The following is a 22,210-nucleotide window of genomic DNA, read 5'->3' on the forward strand; positions in this document are numbered from 1 at the left end:
TGCCCCCAGCCACACACACACCCTCCCCCATGACTTAAACACAACCCTAATGCAGCTCTCAATGAAATTGAGTTTGACACCCCTGAAAATATACAATTGCCTTTAGTGCACTTAGCCCACAACAATGAAATACATCTCATCATTCTTAAATTATCTTTTAATTTAACGGTTTTTGACCTGATAAAATGAGTGATGAGTAAGACACAACCTGAGTAAGACACAGCCACATACTTCTGCTGAAGATGGAGCATAAAAGATGAAGGCCTAAGAGTTAAACATGAGAGTTTCTCACTTGGGCTACTGTACTTCTCTCCTAAAAGAATACAAAAGGGTTCTTCCAGTCCTAATGCAAAAAAAGAGCAGCATCTCTTTAAATTAAATGTAAAAAATGAAAGCTATATGAATAACGAGAGCTATATGTACTGCTAACACATTCACACCATACAACAGCATTTTAACAGTGTGAAGAGGAGATCTCTCAGTTCTCTGCCCTAAAAAGCAGGAAGCTGTGAGGTACTATCACCCTTGACATTAAAAGCACCCTTGCTGCTCAACTGCTAGGTGCTTCTGCAAAGGATTTGAAAACACATATCTCCATAGCCAAAGGAAGCAGCAGTGCCAGACACTGTGTGGAATTCACATCAATATCTACATTCACATCTATATCTGCATCTACATTTATATCCAGTGAGTGTGGAGAGACAAAGAGGGACAGAAAAAAAGAGAGAGTGCATTTTACAAAGGAATTTGCAATCTTTCTCTCAATAGCCAGAGCAAATTTTACACAGGCCAAAAAGTTGTCTGTATCGATAGAGCTTAAATCTAGCTCCCTAGCCTCAAAAACAGCAAGATAGTATTGATCGTGTATCCATGAGAGATTATAGAAATATTTCCATGCTAAATGCCTGAAAGAGTAATAACTGTTTAATATTACAACTTGGATTCAAAGTCCTCTATGTTCAAAAATGCTGCAAAGAGAGAGATATGAAGAAGAAATTAGATAACCATTTGTCTGGAAGGTATAACCTCCTGACTGAGTAGGAGGTTGGATAAGAAGACCTCCAAGGTCCCTTCCAGCCCTGTTATTCTATATTCTACATTTTATATTCTACCAAACATGTGTCAGGTAGGTGGTATAGTTGAAATTTAGCTCTGTTTTCTTGCCTTTCTCTATCTTTTCCCCTCCTCTCTCTGTATACTGCATATTTTCCAAACTCAGAAAACCATTTTCTGCATTAGAGGAGGGGGGGGGGAGAATCCCTGAAAGCAACAATAAACTGAGGAATGACAACACATGAACATTCTTCAAAATCCCAATAGAACAACAATTTTTATCCCTTGCTTAAAACAGTGTAAATCAATCTCACCTTGTCTGCAACAATCAGGGTGCTGCTATCAAAGATGCCCCATTTTTAATTCCCAACAATCTAGTCTAATTATGGATTTTCCAGTAAGGATTGTAAACTATGGAGCATTCATGAAGATAATCCTGTGCATCCTACACACAATCTAGGAATATGTGGATGAAAACTGATCCTGTGATTTGTGCCAAAAAAGAAACACAAGCTTGAAACTGTGGCTACAGAAGTTTAGTTACTGCAATTTCTATGAGGTGTAGTTTCAGAATGTTTTCAAGGGCAATCCCATGTCCTACGTTATTCTAAATAAGAGGTGATTAAGGTATGAGTCATTGTAGCCAGATCCTTTTTCCCTAAATAGTGCGTAGCTGGTAAATAAAACTATGCAGAGGCGTTTTCAACCATTCTTGCTATCCGAGTCCCAGACGATTGACAGAATCCAAAGTCATGTGCAAATTGGAAACCTGACCTTTTAGAGATACTGCTGCCCTAACTTGAATGGGTTAGATTCCTCACTACCCTGTTTGATTGTCTACTGATCAAGAGAATTTCCTCCATGCCGGGGGAACTTCACTTTCTTCACCATGTCTAATCCCTTATTGCATTGAAGGGTACAGTTCAAAGACTCCACCTTAGGCTCCTTAGCAATATTTCAGACGATACAGAATTTGCTGCTATTCAGTGCATTGTTATGATCTAATCCCTGATGTGTGGATAACCTTCCTCAGTATCTTCATGTACACATTAAAAAAAGAGTACAATGCACACTATAGATCTAAGAATTTCTACAGGATAAAAGAAAGAGGTTTTATTGCATCATTGTCTCGAAAAACTGAAAAATAGTCTCCACATCTAGTATTAATAAGAATTCTCAAAAAGTTTCTAGTCACTGATTGTAGGAATTGCTGTTGAAAATTCCATTAAAACTGGGCCCGGTTCCCAGAACATTCAGTCTGTAAAATATCTATGGTTCTTTTTACTCTGCTGGTTGGGTTAGAATTCAAATTGAAGAGTTCTGTATGATGATATTCAAAGTGAGTCAGTTTGGTTTAGTAGTTAAGGCTCCAGGCTAGAAACTAGGAGACCATGATCTCTAGTCCCACCTTAGGCATGAAAGCCAGCTGGGTGACTTTGGGCCAATCACTTTCCCTTTGCCCATCTCACTTCACAGAATCGTGGTTGTGGGGAAAATAGGAGAAGGAAGAAGTGTTAGGTATATCCTCATAAAACTAATAAAGGCATGATATAAATAAACGAGAAGATTAAGATCCAGAATGATCCAATATAAGACAATTTAATGGGAGAAATTGGAATGGAAATAAGCAATGACAAAAAAGAGGATAGAAACAATATTCTCATCTTTTTGCTAATGATCTCTAGGAACGGACTCTGGGGAATGGATAGAGTCATATCTTATAGCTTTCTAGTTTTCTTTTAAATTATAGGCCTATAGTATATATAACAGAATTTTCTCTTTTAAAATGTTTGTTTACTCTTTCCATCAGCAAAAATCTCTAATGAATGAATTGAAACTCTTTGAATTTCAATTCCCCCCCCCAAACATATAAGAGTTTTTAGATTTTACAACATTATTTCATTTTACAAGTGTTGCTATTTTTTATATTGAATATTTCTCTTGTGCCTATTTTAATCATGACATCATAAAAAATCCCAAAGTACTTTGAATGATTAATATAATATGCATTCAGTGACTGTATCTTTATCTAACGCAGCCCCACTAGGGAATGGAATGGGATGGGAAGACATGCTAGTAAGAAGATTTTCTCTTTTCCAGTGGTGGGTTCCTAGCATGCTGGCCTGGATCACAGAACTGGCAGCGACCCAGGCTGGCCACACCTCCAAACCAGTTCCTCGGTCACCCCGGTTGCCACCGCCATCTTGCTTTTGAGTTCTGTGCATGTGCAGAACAATTTCTATTGAAGCGCACCCACGAGTGAATCGGCAGTAACACTGGCTAGAACCCACCTCTGTTCTGTTCCCTCTGCAATCAACCTGAATTGACATTGGAACAGAGTTATAGAAAACCATTAAGAGAAAAGATTCTATATTTTGATATTTTCATAAACTTTATCTTTGATATGGAATGACATATAAAAGAAAGGGCTAATTTAATTGATATAATTCATGAGTTGGGAGCATTTTTAAAGCCACAAGCTTTCATTATGAGCAAGCTCTGATTTTATCTGAAGGCGAAAATTGGTATGTTTCTTAATCTGGAGTCAACCCAAAAATCCCAGAATCCTCAGGATTTCCTAAACAAATAATATTACATACTATGATTAAGCAATCATAAAGAACAAATTTAAAAGGTTTGCAGGGACAAAGTGGAAGGTAATTGATAAATTAAAGTGATGCATTTACCTGGATCTTCTATGGACAAATTCTTTGTTAACCACTGAACAATGTCTGAACCTAGGAAAAAATATATATAATATAATTAGAATGCACTTGCTATAAATTAGCCACATTTTACTGTCATTTTAAAAGCAAAGCAAAAGTTGGCTTTACCAATAAATTTGTTTATTAATATATAATATAAAGAGGAAACATACGGACGTGGTGGTTCAGTTGCAAAGACCCTGAGCTTGTCAATCAGAAAGGTCAGCAGTTCGGCAGTTCGAATCCCTAGCACTGTGTAATGGAGTGACCCCCATCACTTGTCCCAGCTTCTGCCAACATAGCAGTTTAAAAGCATGTAAAAATGCAACTAGAAAAATAGGAACCACCTTTGGTGAGAAGGTAATAGCGTTCCATGTGCCTTTGGCATTTAGTCATGCCAGCCAAATGACCACGGAGACATGGTGGGGTTAGGGTTAGGGGCTGCATCAGAGAGCAGAAGGGAGAGTCCCTTTAGCTGTGGAAGCACAGTTAAAAACTGAAGAACAAACTTCACATATTATTGAACCCCTTAGAGATGGAATAGTTCAAACAAATAAATAAGAGAAGCCAACTCACTTTGCTAAGAAAGGATCAATAATTACAAAACTCCTTCTGAAAACAACTGTTGTCCAATAATCTAACTTTTCTAGTGAATCACATAACTACGTCTCTGATCATGATGTTAATTATTAGCAGCAATTTGTGGGAAAGGTCAGTCATTAATTTATCCAATTTCTAAACTGTTTCAGGATATTTAATCCAGATCATGTTTTACCTTATTTTCATGGAATGCAATTCTTGTCTCCTGTAATGTAGGCTATATTGTACAAATGGGGAAAAGATGTCTTTAATTCACTATAACAAAGACACCTTTGAGTTGTGCTCAACTCCTAGTGCTAAAGAGGTTGTAACATTAACAGAAGGTTATATTAGGTCGTGGCACGACATAACCGCGGTAGACTAAAGCGCGCCGACAACACCGCGGCGCTAAAACCGCGATGTCAAAAGCGCGCCCACAACAGCGCGCCCACAACAGCGCGCCGACAGAAACGCGATTTAACTTAAGGTAAGGTTTAGGGTTAGGTTTAGGGTTAGGTTTAGGGTTAGGTTTAGGGTTAGGTTTAGGGTTAGGTTTAGGGTAGGTTTAGGGTAGGTTTAGCGTTAGGTTTAGGGTTAGGGTTAGGGTTATTTTTAGGGTTATGTTACAGTGCGCTTCTGTCGGCGTGCTGTTGTCGGCGCGCTGTTGTCGCGCGGTTTTGACGGTGCGGTTTTGTCACCGCGCTTTAGTCACACGCGCTTTAGTCTACCGCGGTTTTGTGGTGGAACCATATTAGGTTACACTAACAGAATTGTGCTAGTCTGAAAGTACATCTCTTCTCACATTTATGGGCCAAGAAGTTAGAAATGGTCCCTTCTGAGACATTTGCCATGGTCCCATTCCTTTGCATCTTTTACACTGGAGAACTCTCACAGATGTGATGAAATATTCTAGTCTGTTTTTCTCATATAGATGAGATCTTTATCTATGTTTTAGCAAACCACATGGTCTAGGGTTTAAAAAAAACCTCATTATCAAAATATGTAACACAAACTTAGCTAAAAAAATCTCCCCCAAATTTTCAAGTCTTCTTTCAGTTATACTCTAATTCAAACCTTGATTGTGTAACAATGCTATAAATAAGAAAGATAAAGCAAAACTATGAAGTATTATTACTAAATTGTTGCAAAAGTATTTACCATTTCATTGAAGATAAGATAACCTTTCCTTCAAGGCACATACTTGAAAGTTATGACATTTTTACAACTATAATTTCTGTGATAGCCCAGGAATCAACTTAGTGGTTCAACATTTTTCACAACAATGAGGAAGCAAAAAACTAAATTTATTTACTGCCCCCATTCATTTGAAATAGTGTGTCAGTACACCCTAACATTTGTCCCTACATACTTGAGGATGTATCACAAACTGAGTGGTTAGTTGCTTTCCATCTTCCCACTAGTATCTGATTAGAAAGGATACTTGAACTAAACTCATCTTGCTGTTGTTTAAAACTCTCCTTCAATATTTATTTTAAAAAGACATCAACTTGATTACTGGAGATGCTGAGAACACTGAAGGAGCAAAAAACATTTTTTATGAACAGGTACAATGTTTCTGCAGCCTTAAAGAAAGATTCTTTTAATTCAGTATTTTTAGATAACTCTTTGTTTTTGGCTAGATTTAAAGTGCTAAAGACACTTCAATTAGTCCAGAGTTTGCATGTTTATTTTTAGAACATGTGCTATAATTTCTTCCCCCCCCCCCCCACCAGAGGCAGTCCAACTCTTGTGTGCTAACTGAGTGCAAATTTTCACAGCTAAGTTGCAAAGAATTCAGCAAAGGAGAGGTGGGGGTTGGGGGGTAGCCTGGGAACCACAATAACTAAGTTGCAGAGGCTATTCTATTAGCCTTCATTAACGGTGTCAAAACAGTGCCATGTTTTCACATTTTCTTCTGTCTTCTCAAGTTGTATCCCACACATAAACTAAACTAATCTTTTTCTCTAAAAAGCATCAGTAACACTCTATAATTTGCACAAGAGTAACCTCTTCCATAACACGCTAACAGCTGCTTGTGACTGTTAATGTTCCCAAAACAGGGAGTTTTAATCATTCAAGGATAACTTAACAAGTGGCATTTGCACTGATAGCTCATCTTATGCCAGAGCAACTTCCAAATGACATGATGTAAAAGCCAACCATCATAAAGGAAGATACATAACTGAAGAAAAACTTTATTAATAATCAAATATTCAAACATGTCACAGAGTAACTAATTAGGATTGAGAATATCTGGGATAATTTCAGCATGATTTCTTTGACTCTCTAAATCAGTGGTCTCCAACCTTGGCAACTTTAAGACCTGTGGACTTCAACTCCCAGAATTCCTCAGCCAGCAAAGCTGGCTGAGGAACTCTGGGAGTTGAAGTCCACAAGTCTTAAAGTTGCCAAGGTTGGAGACCACTGCTCTAAATCACTAAAGGCTGAATCTGTCAGGCCAAAAATCTATTCATCTACCCTGCTCTGATGACCAGCAGTTCTGAGAAGGTCCCAGAAACTTACATATTAAAAGGCTGTATTCTATTACTGAGTTACAGTTTACATATTACTTATCATCTTTTTTTATTATCTCTTACAGTTATGTACCAGTATCTTCATTTATATTTCTCTTTTGGCACTTATATTGCATCCCAGATAAATTACAGAGCATCCAAAGGACTATTTGATCTCACTACAGAATCACCAATCTCAATAGTACACAGGTTATGCATGCTTTACAGCTGTAGCAGAGCCATCAGTGATTACACATTTACTACCTGGATTTGCATAAAAGGTTGCACCATCTTTGGAAATGGAAACATTTTTTTATTAGAAAGGAAGAGTAATTTTGTAACTATTGCTATTTTCTTGATTCTTAAATTTAAGAAAAGGTGATAAGTATAACAAAGATTGGAAATTTTAAATATAGAATGAACCTATTCAATTTTCTTGTGTATACACTTTTGAATGGTGTTTAAATGTTGTTTATTGCCTGTTGATGGCTTATTTGTTAGAATGCCAAGCTTCCAGGGATTCTCTAGTGTTTTTAGATTTAGCTTAGTCTAGTTTCCCAGGTAAATTATGGTTGCCTCAGTCCATATATTGTGAAGTGAAGGCTTTTTCATTGCTTTCTCATTGTTGATGTTTATTGAATCTGCTCTGCTAGTTTTCTGCCACTTGTTATAGTGGCTGTTACAGTCCTGTAGATAATTCATGTTTTTTTCTTCTTCTTGGGCTGCTGAGTCTCCTGGTTTACTTAAAATGTTTTGGAGGCCTACAGTTAGTTTGGGTGCTGTGATGATGCCACCTGGTTGTAACAATCTGTTGTTTCTGAGAGGTTATTGATGTTTTACAGTGTTAACTTTTTCATAGCTTGTATTGGTTGTGCTGAAGTGCATTGAATTGTGAGGCACTTTTCATGAAGAATCTATTGGGCCTGAAATGTATTAATGGATATTTATGTAAAAGCTCTGAAATTGGCCCTTTGGATCAGTTTATTTTGTTTTATGCAATCAATGATATATTTGTTCCCCCACTGCCCCCCCTGCCCACCAATGTGACAAGATTGATAAGGTTTCCAACACTGCATGCGATTGAGTTCAGTGGATCTTAACTGCATTGAAAATATAATGAGTATAGAGAAACATGTATGTGTATCTTAAGGAGTACAACTTTACAGACTGGCTCAGTTAACTGTTGTTTCTACTATTCAGTTGTGTCTGACTCTTGGCAACTTTATAGGCAAGGGCTCTGCATGTTACCCCTGTCGAGATCTTTGTGTTAGTTTTGATGTTATCAAGTCAGCATGTTCTTTGCTTGCCCCTTCTTCTTGTTCCACTAACAATTCCTAGCATCATGGACTTCTCCAATGAGTTTGCATCCTAAATAAATCGGACCCAAGCTTGTTATTTTGGCTTCTAGTAATTTGTCTGGTTTTATATGATTTAGCACCTCTCTGTTGGTTGTTCTGGCTGTCCATGGTATACACAAGCCCCATAGTTCAAAGGCATCAATTCTTCTTCAATTAGCCATTCTTAGTGTCCAACTCTCACACCCATACATCATTATAGGGAAGACTATGGTTCTAACTTGCCTTTGTTTTGTATTAATATCGATATATCTGCTTTTCCAGATCTTATTCTTGTTAACCATTGCAGTACAACCTAAGTTTATCTTGCATTTGATTTCTTCAGGGGTAGAAGTGCCATCGTGAACAATTTTTGATCCAAGGAAGATAAAATTCTTAAAGTAATTCAATTTCCTCCTTAGGCTAGGTTAACACAGCATGATAAATTGTAGTTTGCTTTCACATTTCTACATCAGATAAAACTGGCTAGATTTATAAATCATGTTAAGCTCTAACAAGCCACACAGCTGGATTGACTCACTTATTTTACTTTCAGTATTTCTATTCGGCAATGTTTTAATTTTTTTAAAATAAAATATCAGGTGAAATGGCAATCTTAACGAAAGATAAAAACAAGACAGTTGTTGAAATAATAAACATTTCAAACAACAACTTCAGTAATTAATAAGAAAAAATAATGAGCCTGGTTAGATGAATGAATGCATGGAGAAAGAAAAAAATTCAACTTCATGCTTTGAATCATGCACAACAGGTGAAGCCAAATCACATTTGGCTCCCGGTGTTAACTAGTCTGAAGGAGAGCTACAGTTTTGACTAATTCATTTTCAGGAAGCTTTATCTGATTTCTAATTCTCTAGTCCCTGACTGAGACTTACTTGGCTTCTTAAAATAATGCCTACAAATCAATAAAACCTTTTGCACCTTTTTCTGTTTGTTGCTTTGGGAAACTGGCATATTTTCTATCTCCCATCTTATTTTAAAATGTCCTGACCTCCTTTTATTCAGAACCAGAGATTTCTTGGCTTGATATTTAACACTGCGAAAGCATTTCAGCATTAGCAATATATAATATCACTCTACCATCACTGGGGCAACAAATCAGGAATTAAGATTTATGTTGCTTTAATGACAGCTGAATGCTGCCATAAATCCCTAGTGTAGAAATGCTACACCATGGCCATTTCCATGCCAGTAATTTATAGCATCTTATAGCATCACTGATAGGACTATCAATTCTAAATTGCTGAAGTCCAGATTACCATCAGATAGCAGCAATTTGATATAGAAGGATTTTTGCTGCCATTTAGCAGCCAATTGAGTGACTGCATACAAGATTTGGTAACCCTAATGATCCAGCCATGTATCATTAATAACGACAACATTTATATAGCCACAATAATGATAGAGTGACTCTCTAAGATGTTGTAACACATTAATGAAGAAATATACCAATTACCATAGCATATCCAATCAGGAAATGTGTAAGGACAAAAATTACTGCAGTTCACTATATCACCATGAGTCATTTTTTTCTTTTTAATTTAGCATTTACAAAAGCAGACTGCCATTTTTTTTTAAAAAAAAGGATCGCCAAAGGTTCTGATATTTTGAGATAAATGCCTTTCAAAGGTAACTGTACTTTTAGTGTTAACATATGTTATCTTGTATTATTATTGTTGTTGTTTTTATATTGTTATTATTAAACTTCTTTGTTGCTCATCTCTCCAAGGCTTTTTCTCTATTCATCCCATCTCAGCACTTTAGTTTTGTCTTTTTCTCTGAATTGCATTTTGATTGTTTGCTGGTAAAGAAAACATTGTGTATAAATATATTGAAAAGAAGATCTAAACAAGAACCATTCACCTCTTGAGTTTTAGGTGTATGAAATGAAGTGGAATATTTTTTAAGATACTGCCGTATATTGTCAGACCATGTGCTGTTGGAAGTAGCACTGGATGTCACCTTGCATGGTATGTGCATGCAGAGTATCTTTGGTTTTGTCTTAATATGTAAAACTAGTCGCTGTGGTTTGTAAATCACGGTTTATGATGTAGCATAATGTGTGAATCCAGACAAGTTTTGTTTACTCAATAGCTGCTCAATAAGCAAGCTGTGGCGTCATGCAATATGTAAATCAAGACGATTCCTCTACCCACCCAAAAAACCCCGTACAAGGCAGAAATCTATTCCCCCCACTTCAGCAAGCAGGTGCAGCTATCATTCTGATACTAATACTTAAATCAGATTTCTTGTCTTTGGCAGGATTTTTTTTTTTTGGTCCATCCTCAGTTTTCATCTGTTGAGTCACTCCAAGAGAGCCATGGCTTTTTTCCAGATTGGTATTTTGACTAAAATTACACAAAACTGGGATTTGGGGCTGCTTCTTGATCTTCTGAGCTCCAGGTCCTAGCTTTGTGTTTGTTTACTCTGCAGTAAGACTCAGAAGCAGCTTCTTATCTCTCCTATTGTTTGTGTTCTTACTTAAATGCCGCTGTAGTCATCTAAAACACCATGAAATTAATGACACTGTGGATTAACAAATGTTTCTGAAGTGCTGCTCATATTTTGCCAAGCATTTGGAAATAACTCCAAGTTCAGGGAAAGGCAAAAACACTGAGAACTACTGCCCACCTTGGAAGAGATATGAGAGCATATACATTGTCTGATTCTTCTACTGTTTAGCTCATCTCTGCCAAATTGCCAAGGACAGAAGTTTGTAATAATGTTTAAACAAACATGATTTCAAATCTAAACCAGAGGCATCCATCAGAAAGTTGCAGTCAAAAAAGCCAAGATAGTTGCAGCAAATATGGATGACACAACAACAAAAAATGATTGTACAGTCACAGCCTGTACATTAGTGATGGTTGTAGGCGGTACGCCCCGGTATGGGCATACCGGAGCCTGCCTGGAACACCGGATACCGGAAGGCCTGCCCGCCCGAGCTCCTTACCGATCTTTAAGTCTTCAGCGCTTCCATGCACACGCATGGCACACAGCAGCTGGAGCGTTGTGGAGGCTGGCGAAGGCACTAAGATGCATGCGTGTGCTGCGCATGTGTGCATGCATGCTGCGTGCGTCCATGTGCACACCGCCAGGCCCATTTCAACCGTACCAATTGGAATGGGATCTGGAACCCATTACTGCTATACATCTTTATTTTTTTTAACCCCTCCCTCCTTCTCACTGCCTGGCAAACCCTTAAAGTCAGTCAGATATGGCTCTTTTCACTTTACCATTCTTCATTGATTTTATACTAGATATTTTTTGTACAGCTTCCCTGTAACTGAAAAATTATTAAAATGCAACAAGAGAAGTGCAAAAGATTAAAGATGTTATATAAAGTGATGTTTTCAAATTGGAGTGGAATTTTTAAAAGCCTTCCTCAATAACATTCTTCAGGAGAATAGTTTCAATCAGCACCTTAAAGTATGATAGTAGACACTGCACTAATCTTTGAAAAATCAGATAATGGAAATGCCAGAAATCTGCTTAGAATAAATGAAGATGGATCCCTTGAAAAGGGTTACTCAAAATAAGTAATAAAGCCCCAAGGTTGCTCAAAAACACAAAATAATTCCCTTTTAAGCATGGTGAAGTAAAAACAAAAACAAAAAGGAGCATAAGAACAGAGTGATATATCGACACAGATTTTATCCTGACAGCTTCTTCTCTTAGATTTTTTTTTATAGCAAAGAAAGAACAGGTTTCAAATGTGGGGTTAAGGCACATACAATTATCCCATCATACATAAACAGATACTCAACCATAGTTACAAAATTTTCATTTAAGTACATATTATGCCAATTACATTACCAGTGGAAATTAAAAGGTTGATAGAATAAATACATAAAGGGAACTAACTAGAATACTCTCTGGGAAATATAATTAAGATCTATCTATTCAATTATTTTAATTCTATTATGTTGGTAAGAAATAAAATCTTATACACTCAGAATTGAAACCAGTACCCATTGGACATTAAGGAAGGTTTACATATTGCCTTCAAGCACAATATTTTGGGCTTGGTTTTGTTTATTCAGTTAATGCTGAGGAAAAAATGGCTTAACATAATGTATAAATCAGTTCAGTAACAGTATTCATTCCCAGTACCATGCTGATATATATTTATATGTATGTTTATTTTTGTTCTACCTCATCAAAATCATTGATGGTTTTATCCTGTTAATTTTTATTAGAAGCAAGGCAAAAACAGTCTAGCTGACTCAAACCTTTCCTATTTTTAACAAATTTTTACACCCTATTTGATTTTCATTAATTGAGAAAAGCCGACAAAACAGCTGTTTGTCATTTTCATGCACCTATATACAAGCATGCCCCCCTACTTCTCAGGAATAGATCAGGAAACAAATGAAATGATGTTCACTCTAAATAGTTTTAGATCAGTGGTGGGATTTAAAAAAATTACTATCAGTTCTGTGGGAGTGGTTTAGTGGGCATAACATGGCTTGGTGGGCGTGGCTTGGTGAGCGTGGCAGGGGAAGGTATTGTAAAATCTTCATTCCCTCATCACTCCAGGGAAAGGTTATGGCAAAATCCCCAATTCCTCCCAATCAGCTGGAACTCGGGAGGCAGAGAATAGGTGGGGATGGAGCCAATCAAAGGTGGCATTTACCAGTTCTCCAAACTACTCAAAATTTCTGCTACCACTTCTCCAGAACTGGTCAGAACCTACTGAATACCATCTCTGTTTTAGATATATCATTTCCCATTAAACGGGGGGCATGGTTATCTATTAATCCTTGAGCCAGCAGAAAAGGTCATTGTAATAAAATTTGCTACCTGGATTGCCAATCCCTATTTGGCCACAATAATGAAGCTAGTGATAAGAATGCTTTCAAAATATAGGATAAATTAAGGAAAGCAATTGGTAGATTCCCCCCAACTTTGTTTTCTCTCTTATTAAGCTCTTTCTACTGAGATGAAAGCAAGCAACAATAACTTTTCTTAGCATCAAATGAGATGCAAGCAAGAGCAGGTGAGTGCTTGAAACTAAGTGTTTATCTACATTTTCTAGTGCTCAACCAAGAGTTACAATTGGAAAGGGGCTCAATGTCCATGATTGGGCTACTTCTGAACACAACAGTAAACCCCAAATATGCCTGCTGGCAGTCTGCAGGAGCAAAGGAGGATGAAATTGGAAGAAAGCACCATCAGTGTTTGGGCTGCATTGTTAACTAATGCTGGGGGTGGGGAGATTATAAGATTTGCAGCAAGTCTAGTTTTGTCTTTGTAGCTAAGAGCATTCCATGGGCAGCCGTGGTACCAGAACGTACTAGGTAAAACATTATTCTCTCAAAGTAATAAAAACATAAATCCTTTATTGGTAGAAGCAGAGGGTTTTTTTCCTGTAATGCACTCAGTGTGTTGCACATTTTGTTGTAATGCACTCAATGTGACAGTATGAGTGACATTCAGCTGGCAGAATCCATTTGTCATTCCTGGCTATTGCACACAGCTAGTTCTCTCTTGAGGCATTCTTTCAAAAGAGCACTTGTGTATAAGATACTCACATCAAACTTGGCAAGCATTTTGGAAAACACTGGTCAGGTATTATGTGAAAAGATTCCTCTGTGGAAATGAAGTGTCCATCTGTCCTTTGGTCAAACTAACATGGCCAAACTCCATCCCTAACCTAGCAACCGCTGAGGAAGATCAAGTCCATAATAATCTAAAGTGACCAGTAGGAGCTGGAAATGTTCAATCCAAGACTGCATCAGCAACAGCATAATTGATAATGCATTCTAGTTCCTACCAGCCAGAAAAATTATATCAGGAGAAAGGGAAAATGCTACTTAAAAATTGAAACAGCTAAAGATACATGGCAGTTGCTTCAGCTGTGAGTTTGTGCTGAATTAGATTGAACAAAAAAGTGTAACTCTAGTCACAACTGAGATAATGTTATTTAATTATGAAATGTAAATGGTCATTTGGCTTTTCTTAAATTTTACATGGAATTGTTATAAATCTATTGTTCATATTCACACACACACACACACCAAATCCATAATGGAAAAGAAAATATTTTTTTGAGACAAGTTTAACTCTTGGTGACTCCATGGGCACCACTGCAATTCTTTGGCAACAGCTTCAGTTTTCTATTGCTCCCAGTGTTTACACCATAAATATATAAATTTGTATCTTTTCAGTTAAGGAAAAAAGGGGAGAATCTTTCTTCTCATGCATATGGAGATATTTAAAATCTTAATATCTATAGATTGCTTACAATCCAAAATCTAGAGTTCCTTTTTGCATTACTGATTCTGATATGCTGACATTACTTTTCAAATTGCATTAAGCACTTATTAATATTAGCCCAATCACTGATCAAGAAATCTCCCATATTATTACCCCCAAGAATAAATAATTGCTCAAAAGGATCAAGTCTACCATAATAGAGATTCTTCCTGATGGTTATTACAGGGTACTGCGGTACATCTTAATTCCTTATTTTAAAGCTTTCTTCCATATATTATTCTGTTAGTTAGTATCTCCTTCCTGTATAACAGAGTTGGAAGGGACCTTGGAGGTCTTATTTATTTATTTGATTTGTCACTTCGTTTACAATAAAATAGGTATAAGAATAAACATGAGTATGAATGAAATGGGTACGAATAAATAAGAACAGTAGGACAGGGACAGTAGGCACGATGGTGTGCTTATGCACGCCCTTTATAGACTTAGGAATGGGGTGAGGTCAATAGTAGACAGTTTAAGGTTAAAGTTTTGGGGCTTTGAAAATGTAACAACAGAGTTAGGTAGTGCATTCCAGGCATTGACCACTCAATGCCACTGGTTGACCACTAAAGTCTTATTCAACTTTGGAACATTTACATTGAGTTTGTATCTGTTGTGTGCTCTTGTATTATTGTGGTTGAAGTTGAAGTGATCATTGACCGGTAAGACATTATAGCAGATAATTTTGTGTACTATGCTTAAGTCTGAATGTAGATGGTTTAATTCTAGGTTGTCCACCTCCTGCTCATGCAGAAGACCCTAGACCATTTCTGAAAATGATTATCCCATCTCTTCTTAAAAGTTGATGGAGGACCCACAACTTCTGAAGACAAGCTGCTCCACTACTTGATTGTTCTCACTGTCAGGAAATTTCTCCTTAGTTCTGGGTTGGAGCTCTCTTTGATTGGTTTCCACCCATTATTTCTTATCTTGCCTTCATGTGCTTTGCAAAATAGTTTGTGGTGACTTAGTAAGTGTTTATATCCAAATCTGGAGAAGCTCCAAGCTTATATTTTCAAATTGAATGATTACAGGAGGACCCTCTGTCCTTTTCCACAAAATTAACTTATATGGAGATGACTATATATCTTCTACCCAATAGAATTGCATGCCAGGTTGTTATAGCATGGATTAAATTATATAGGAATTAAATATAATTCATCCCTGCAGTACCATTCTCTGTTTCTTTATTGGCTTTTAATAATCGTAAACACTTTGATAATTTGGCATGGTCTGATTTATTCCATGTTATATATAAAATATAAAATGCCTTCATTGCAATCCTGGAATGCCTTTCTACAACTCCCTGGCTATCCTCCAAATTAATGGATGCAGTTCAATTCTTATTGGCTCAGTAAAAGGGAGCAGATAGTGTTATCTGCTCCAGCATTGCTATGCAGATGGAGAGAGGCTGAGGGTTTGTCAACTGAAGCACAAATTAAATTTGTTTATGATAAACTTCTCACCAAGACAAATTTATCTTACCTTTTTAATAACTATTTCTTTTCATAGGGCATTCAGGACTCTCTATTTCTAAAAATAATTGTCAACCCTGAAGCTGGCCTAGATGAAGCCATCTTAGAGTTTCAGTGCTGCACACCAAGCTGAGGGATAGGGAGGGGGGATTAGAGATAGCTGGGGGTTTGTAGCCAAAATACAATGCTTTCTCTTGGGAACCAAGGGCATTTTCACACCTGGCCAGGGGAAGGAGGAGTCATGTCACCAGACCTGTGGATGCTGCCTTGATTGGGCCATGTGACTGGTTGTTTGGGATTGAAACTTTCACTTTTAACTAGGTGAAAACCAAGGGACCCTTCAGAATTGGTTTTCAACAGATATGTGCCAATATGATATTTCCAATAAAGCTATTCTTTGAGGAAACCACCTGCCTCGGAGTTTTGTTTGCAATGGATCAATTACTTGGAACCCTGACAATAACTTGTTAGCTACACCAGGATCTTGCTCAAAAAATTTGAAGGCTAATGATCAAGAATTAAATTCTGAAGATCTCAAACACCTTCTTCCAAAAGAACTATGAGGACCAGTAACTAGAAAATATATTTCATTGGAAAAGAAATAGATTGAATTATTCTGGTGGAAGCTGATCTTGTCCCTCCTGGGATATGAAGCTTTAATTAAAATAACAATCTTACTACTTTTGTCTGTTTATTACAAATGGTTGAGATTACCCAATGCAGTAGCCAACAACTTGTGAATATAGCACTACCCAGTACTTGACTATGTTTTGGCATGCTTATTGTATGAATCCAACTTTTTGATTTATAAACCATGGTTTATAACTTAGTAGGCTTTGTGACCTAAGCCAATGGTTTCTAATTTAGGGCACTATATAAACATAATCAGGCACTTAATCACACTATTTAATAACTTGGTCTCTGGTCTACAAAAGTTTATGTTGTAATATATTGTTCAGTCTCAAACATACCTAGAAAAATTAAAAATGTATATACAGAGGTCCATACATCTCTCATCCTAAAATATTATACTTTTTTATCATTTGATTTTCCTGAATCTTACGGAGAAGCAATTACAGCCAATGGAATGTGAGATTTTTTTAATCACTTGTAATTTCTCCTTTCCTATTTATCTCCCCCTCCTCTTCCTCCTCCTCCTCATTCTTCTTCTTCTCTTCTGCTTTAAAAATATTCACTAAAATATACTAAATATATTAAGAGCCAAGGTGGCACAGTCATTAGAACGCAGTTCTGCAGGCTACTTCTGCTGACTGCCAGCTGCCTGCAATTTGGCAGTTTGAATCACACCAGGCTCAAGGTTGATTCAGCCTTCCATCCTTTCGAGGTGGGTAAACGAGGACCCAGATTGTTGGGGGCAATAGGCTGACCATGTAAACCGCTTAGAGAGGGCTGTAAAGCACTATGAAGTGGTATATAAGTCTAAGTACTATTGCTAAATTTAAAAAAAAAGAAATTATTTTTCCTGTAGAATGAGAAGTTGAAAAAAGTAACCCAGAAGTAAGCAAAGGCAAACAGCTTCCATTTAGTTGTGAAGAAAAGATAGATATGTCTGTCCCCAGGATTAAGTTTGTAGGTGAAGCCTTTTCTTTTTCAGAGTAGAATCTACTGAAGCTTCTCTATATTTATAGCTACTATTAAAGGATTTTATGTCGGCGCTTAGGAAAGGACCGAGCAGAGGACAAATCACATATACCTGACTGCCAGAATGAGATCTTCCCACTGATCCTCCTTTCCTATTCATCCAGAATGATTACTTAAACCTCTTCCAAATGAGTTACCTTCACAGTAACAGAGAATTGCATCTGTCTATTATTCATTTCAAAAATAAAACTAGATGGAGCCACAAGCCCCGACATGAAGCATAAATCCTTCTAAATAAATACCATAAATTGCCAGACAGCCTATGAAAAATGACTGCACTAAATGCTATTTCTGAAATACATCTACTGATAATCCAATGAAAGTCCAAACTCTTTTATATAACACAAAGTACCAAAAAAGATTTAGTTACATCCCATTGCAACTAATTCCTACAACAATGGTAAATTATAACCAGTAATAAAATAGCGCTAGTTGCAGCAACAATAAGAAAATAAATAGAAGACTATGTATATGTTTTTTTTAATGTTATCTCTGCACATCAGCTTGCCCAAGTGGAAACTATCAGACTGAAATAATGTATTCCTGTTTTTGAACTGTTTTGCAATTCATATGCATTCAAGTTTTACAAACTCATTGCAAGTAATGGGAAAATAGATAAGAATAAGGATTTTTCTTGTCTGGAGAGAAGCAAGGGGAAACGGTATAGATTTAATTTCAAATAGCAGTTTATGGCTAGCTTCTTTTGTTTATATGTGACTTATTTTTCTTTTCTGCTGAAGATTTTGTTGTATGTCATATTCCATATTTTCTAGGATTTGCTCGACAATTTTCAAGACTGCCAGCTAAAGGACTGTTTGACAACAAAGGTTAAGAGATGTGATTTGATTTTCTATTCTCCATCCCCACAATCTTAAATTCAAAACTAGATCTTTAAAGGGCAAATTGATAACATGAAAAGAGATGAGGCACATTGACATTTGTGAGAATAGCACAATCTTGAATTATGCTTCCATTCATAACAATGTTGTTCAAATTTAAAGAATAATTCAAAGCTTATTAGTACCCTTCACCATAGATGGGTTGCTGCTGGTTTGACCCAGTTTGGCCAAACCGGTGGTGGTGGCGGCGGGAGGCTCTGCCCACCCACCTGGTGAGCAGTGCATGAGCAAGTGAGCGAGTGCACAAGCAAACTGGTAGTAAACCAGTGAGGAACCCACCACTGCCCTTCACATGACACTAGAGAAACTAGTGTTGGCTAGTTTGTGCCCAGAAAATCCAGGCATAACACACAGGGAGTGGGGCACATGCATGGGTGTGGGGCACATTTGGGGGTGAGTGTGCACATGCATGGGAGTGGTTGCATTGCATTTTGGGGCCTTGCACAGCACCCCACGCCCCATTTTGGCTTTCAGTTGGTGCAGGAAGCCATCCAGGCCCAAACGGGGCATGGAGGGGGGGCATGTACCAACCTGGAAGCCCAAATTGCTGTCACATGCGCACACATGCACATTTTTGGCACGCGACAACAAAAAGATTAGCCATTACTGGGAAAGCATATCCCAGGTTTACACAAAGACTTCTTGGTAGGTCACAAAGTGTCTTAGGTGAAAGCAGGTTATTCCATTAGCATGTCATTCTACTGTTGTTTTGACTGAAATCTGAGTTCTTTTTTATTATTTATTTATTTTCAAAACAAACATATATTATATGTATATCAGCTGGTTACAAAAAGCTTTTGTGCATCTCTTCCACCGTCATCAAATATAATTCATATTAATTCAAATATCTTAACTCAAATATTTACTATATTAACATCATCATACCTCCACTTTTATTTGACTACAGTTATTTAAACATCCTTCATCCTTAAGTATACCAAGATTCAATACATAACCACATGCTGGCATTTCATTTACTTATTTGTAAAATCCTCCATTACCATTAAGTCCTCATATCCTGTTTTAGCTAAACATGACTGCGCATGTGCAAGCCCTACTGCTCTGACTGCGGAAGACGAAAAAAACTTGAAAACCCATGGATTTAGACCTGAAAACTGTGCGGGAAGGGGTTCCTGTAGGAGAGCGAGACCCAAAGAGATGATTATCTGGGGGGTCGCCACTTTCGGGCAGCTCCCACTTAGTGTTGCCCTCTTGACTGCTTCTGTGCTGGTCGGCAGCAGCAATGGCGGCATTGTGCTGACGGTGGCGCCTCTGGGCAGTGTTTTTGGCATTTTTGGCATTTTCAACTGCATCTCTTCGACCGTGAGAAGCCTCTGGATCTGCGCCGGGCTATTCATCGCCCCATGGAGAAGGTGGTCAGCCTGTGATGGTATTGGGCGAGAGTGGGTGGCTGGTTTCATCTGCCGCCATTGCGGCTCTCCCGGATGCCCCCCCTCCCCCTTTCCCTTCGGCTCAGCCTCTCTTTTCGGTGCATTTTCTCCTCCACTCCTTTGGATAGTCACTCACGCCCTCGTCACCTCAAGACTGGATTACTGTAACACGCTCTACATGGAGCTGCCCTTGAAGAGCGTTCAAAGACTTCAGTTAGACCAGAATGCAGCCGCGCGAGTAATTGTGGGTGCACCTAGGTACACCCACGTTACACCTATCCTCCGCGAGCTGCACTGGCTGCCTATTGGTCTCCGGACACGCTTCAAGGTGCTAGTCGTTACTTTTAAAGCCCTGCATGGCATCGGACCTGGGTACCTGAGAGACCGCCTCCTGCCAATTACGTCCCTAAGACCAATTCGATCTCACAGTCTTGGCCTTCTCCGGATTCCATCTGCCAGCCAATGCCGGCTGGCGACCCCCCGGGCGAGAGCCTTCTCTGTTGCAGCTCCAGCCCTCTGGAACGACCTCCCCATTGAGATCCGGCCCTTATTACCCTCTCGGCCTTCCGTAAAGCTACTAAGTCCTGGCTGTTCTGGCAGGCCTGGGGATGTTGAAGTATCCAGCCCCACTTTAATTGTGAATGTTGTGGTATTTAAAATTTTGTATTGTTTTATTTATCCCCCTCCCCTTTTTTATGGTAAGCCGCCCGGAGTCCTTCGGGAGTGGGAGGCATACAATACCAATAAAACCAAACCAAACCAATCCATAATATTTAATACCAAAATTTTCTAATCCTCCATGTATATAATTTATTATCATTATCCTTTTTTTTTATTTAACTATATCCTATATCATAACATTTTCCCCCTATTAGTTAAAACTTAACTGTATATAATTTTGTTTTTTATTATAATTATTATTGTTATTCATAATCTTTATATATAGTTCAAAAATATTTCTAACTTTCCCTTCTCATATCCAATTATTACTTATCATAACAACTCAACATTGTATACATTACTATTGTTATCAAATTCTGAGTTCTTAATAACCATGATAAGTTGAACCCCTCCCCCACAAACAGACCTTCTCAGCAGTATGAGGTTTCAATTTATTTTACTACCAGTTCACTCGTGCACGCACAGCACTCTTGTATGCACGTGACGCTTCTGAGCATATGCAGAAGCGTCTGGGCAGGTGGGCGGAGCCTCCTGCCGCCACTACTACCGGTTCGCCCGATCCAGGGCAAACTGGCAAAAACCCACCTGCTTCTCGGTTTCCACACAAGGAAGCAATGAATGAGGTCTAGTGGGTAATATTAAGTAATGGAGGAACAAAAGACACAAACCAGGGAGCAACATAACAAAGTGAAGGATTGTTCTGAAAAGAAAAACAGAATGGGAGAGGAGAAGAAACAGAAAGGTTTTAGAAGCATAAATCGTTTAAAAAATCAGAATTGACACTCTCTTTTCTAAATGATAAAAAGGGTATAATATTTTAATTATGCTTCTCTATTGAGGAACTTAAGAATTCCCTCTCCTGCACATGCTGCCGTTAAAACCCCACAGTTTTGTCAACTAGTTCAAGGATACCCAGCAAGTTTTATAGGGAAAGAGATCTTGAACCTCGATCACTCGAGTCAGAAGCCCTAAATCTCTGAAGTCTCATTCTGTGAAAAGGCAGAACAGATAATCTAGAGTGGTTAGGTTTGGAGAAACATTTATTTAAAGTTACATAACAAGTTCTTCTTATGGGGGCAATATCTACCATCTATAGGTAGATATTTCCCCATAAAACATCTGCACAGACTTATGGGAGCTGCCAGCTCTCTTTAGCTTTTCGGCACACTGGTTTGCCTTCATCACTGGTGACTTTCTCATGATCTCCACTTCTTCCATCTGCTTTTTTCTAATCTCTTTTGCTCACCTGTTCATTTCCCACTGCCTGCCTGTCACCCATCAGCTTATCTTCCCAATGCTTTTGCAAGTGTCTTCCTTTGCTTGCTAATGTTTGGGACCAGCTGAGAATCGATGAGCTACAGTTCCTAATCTGATCCAACATGCTGCTGTCCCTTGTCCTTGCCGGCTATTCATTCAGATCTTGTAACTTTTGCATTGCTATGAGAGAAATCTAAAGTGGTAATAGTTTCGAGAAAAAGTGGCTTGAAATGTTAGCTAGAACATTGAAATACTTAACATATACACTTCTAATTACATGGTCTAATCTCTGGATACATCTGAAAACAAGGGTGATTTTCTGCTTGCTTGCTTGCTTTGACAAGTTTCTACAGGTTCATGGACTGTTTCCTCTGAAGCTAAT

The 22,210-nt window shown here is 38.0% G+C and overlaps 1 protein-coding gene across 12 annotated transcripts in view; it reads right to left on the reverse strand.

Annotated features, from left to right (window-relative positions):
• Positions 1 to 22,210, reverse strand: part of RGS7 (regulator of G protein signaling 7) — a 194,460-nt gene that overhangs the window by 62,790 nt on the left and 109,460 nt on the right. For 10 of the 12 annotated variants that reach the window (XM_032216325.1, XM_032216319.1, XM_032216323.1 and 7 more), the window contains exon 3: positions 3,741 to 3,791. The exons of the other annotated variants lie outside the window; for them this stretch is intronic. In XM_032216325.1, the coding sequence (XP_032072216.1) occupies positions 3,741 to 3,791 (51 nt within the window). The remainder of the gene's footprint in view (positions 1 to 3,740; positions 3,792 to 22,210) is intronic. 12 annotated transcript variants of the gene reach the window in all.

The sequence above is a fragment of the Thamnophis elegans genome, chromosome 4, assembly GCF_009769535.1.
Source record: "Thamnophis elegans isolate rThaEle1 chromosome 4, rThaEle1.pri, whole genome shotgun sequence".
NCBI lineage: Eukaryota > Metazoa > Chordata > Lepidosauria > Squamata > Colubridae > Thamnophis > Thamnophis elegans.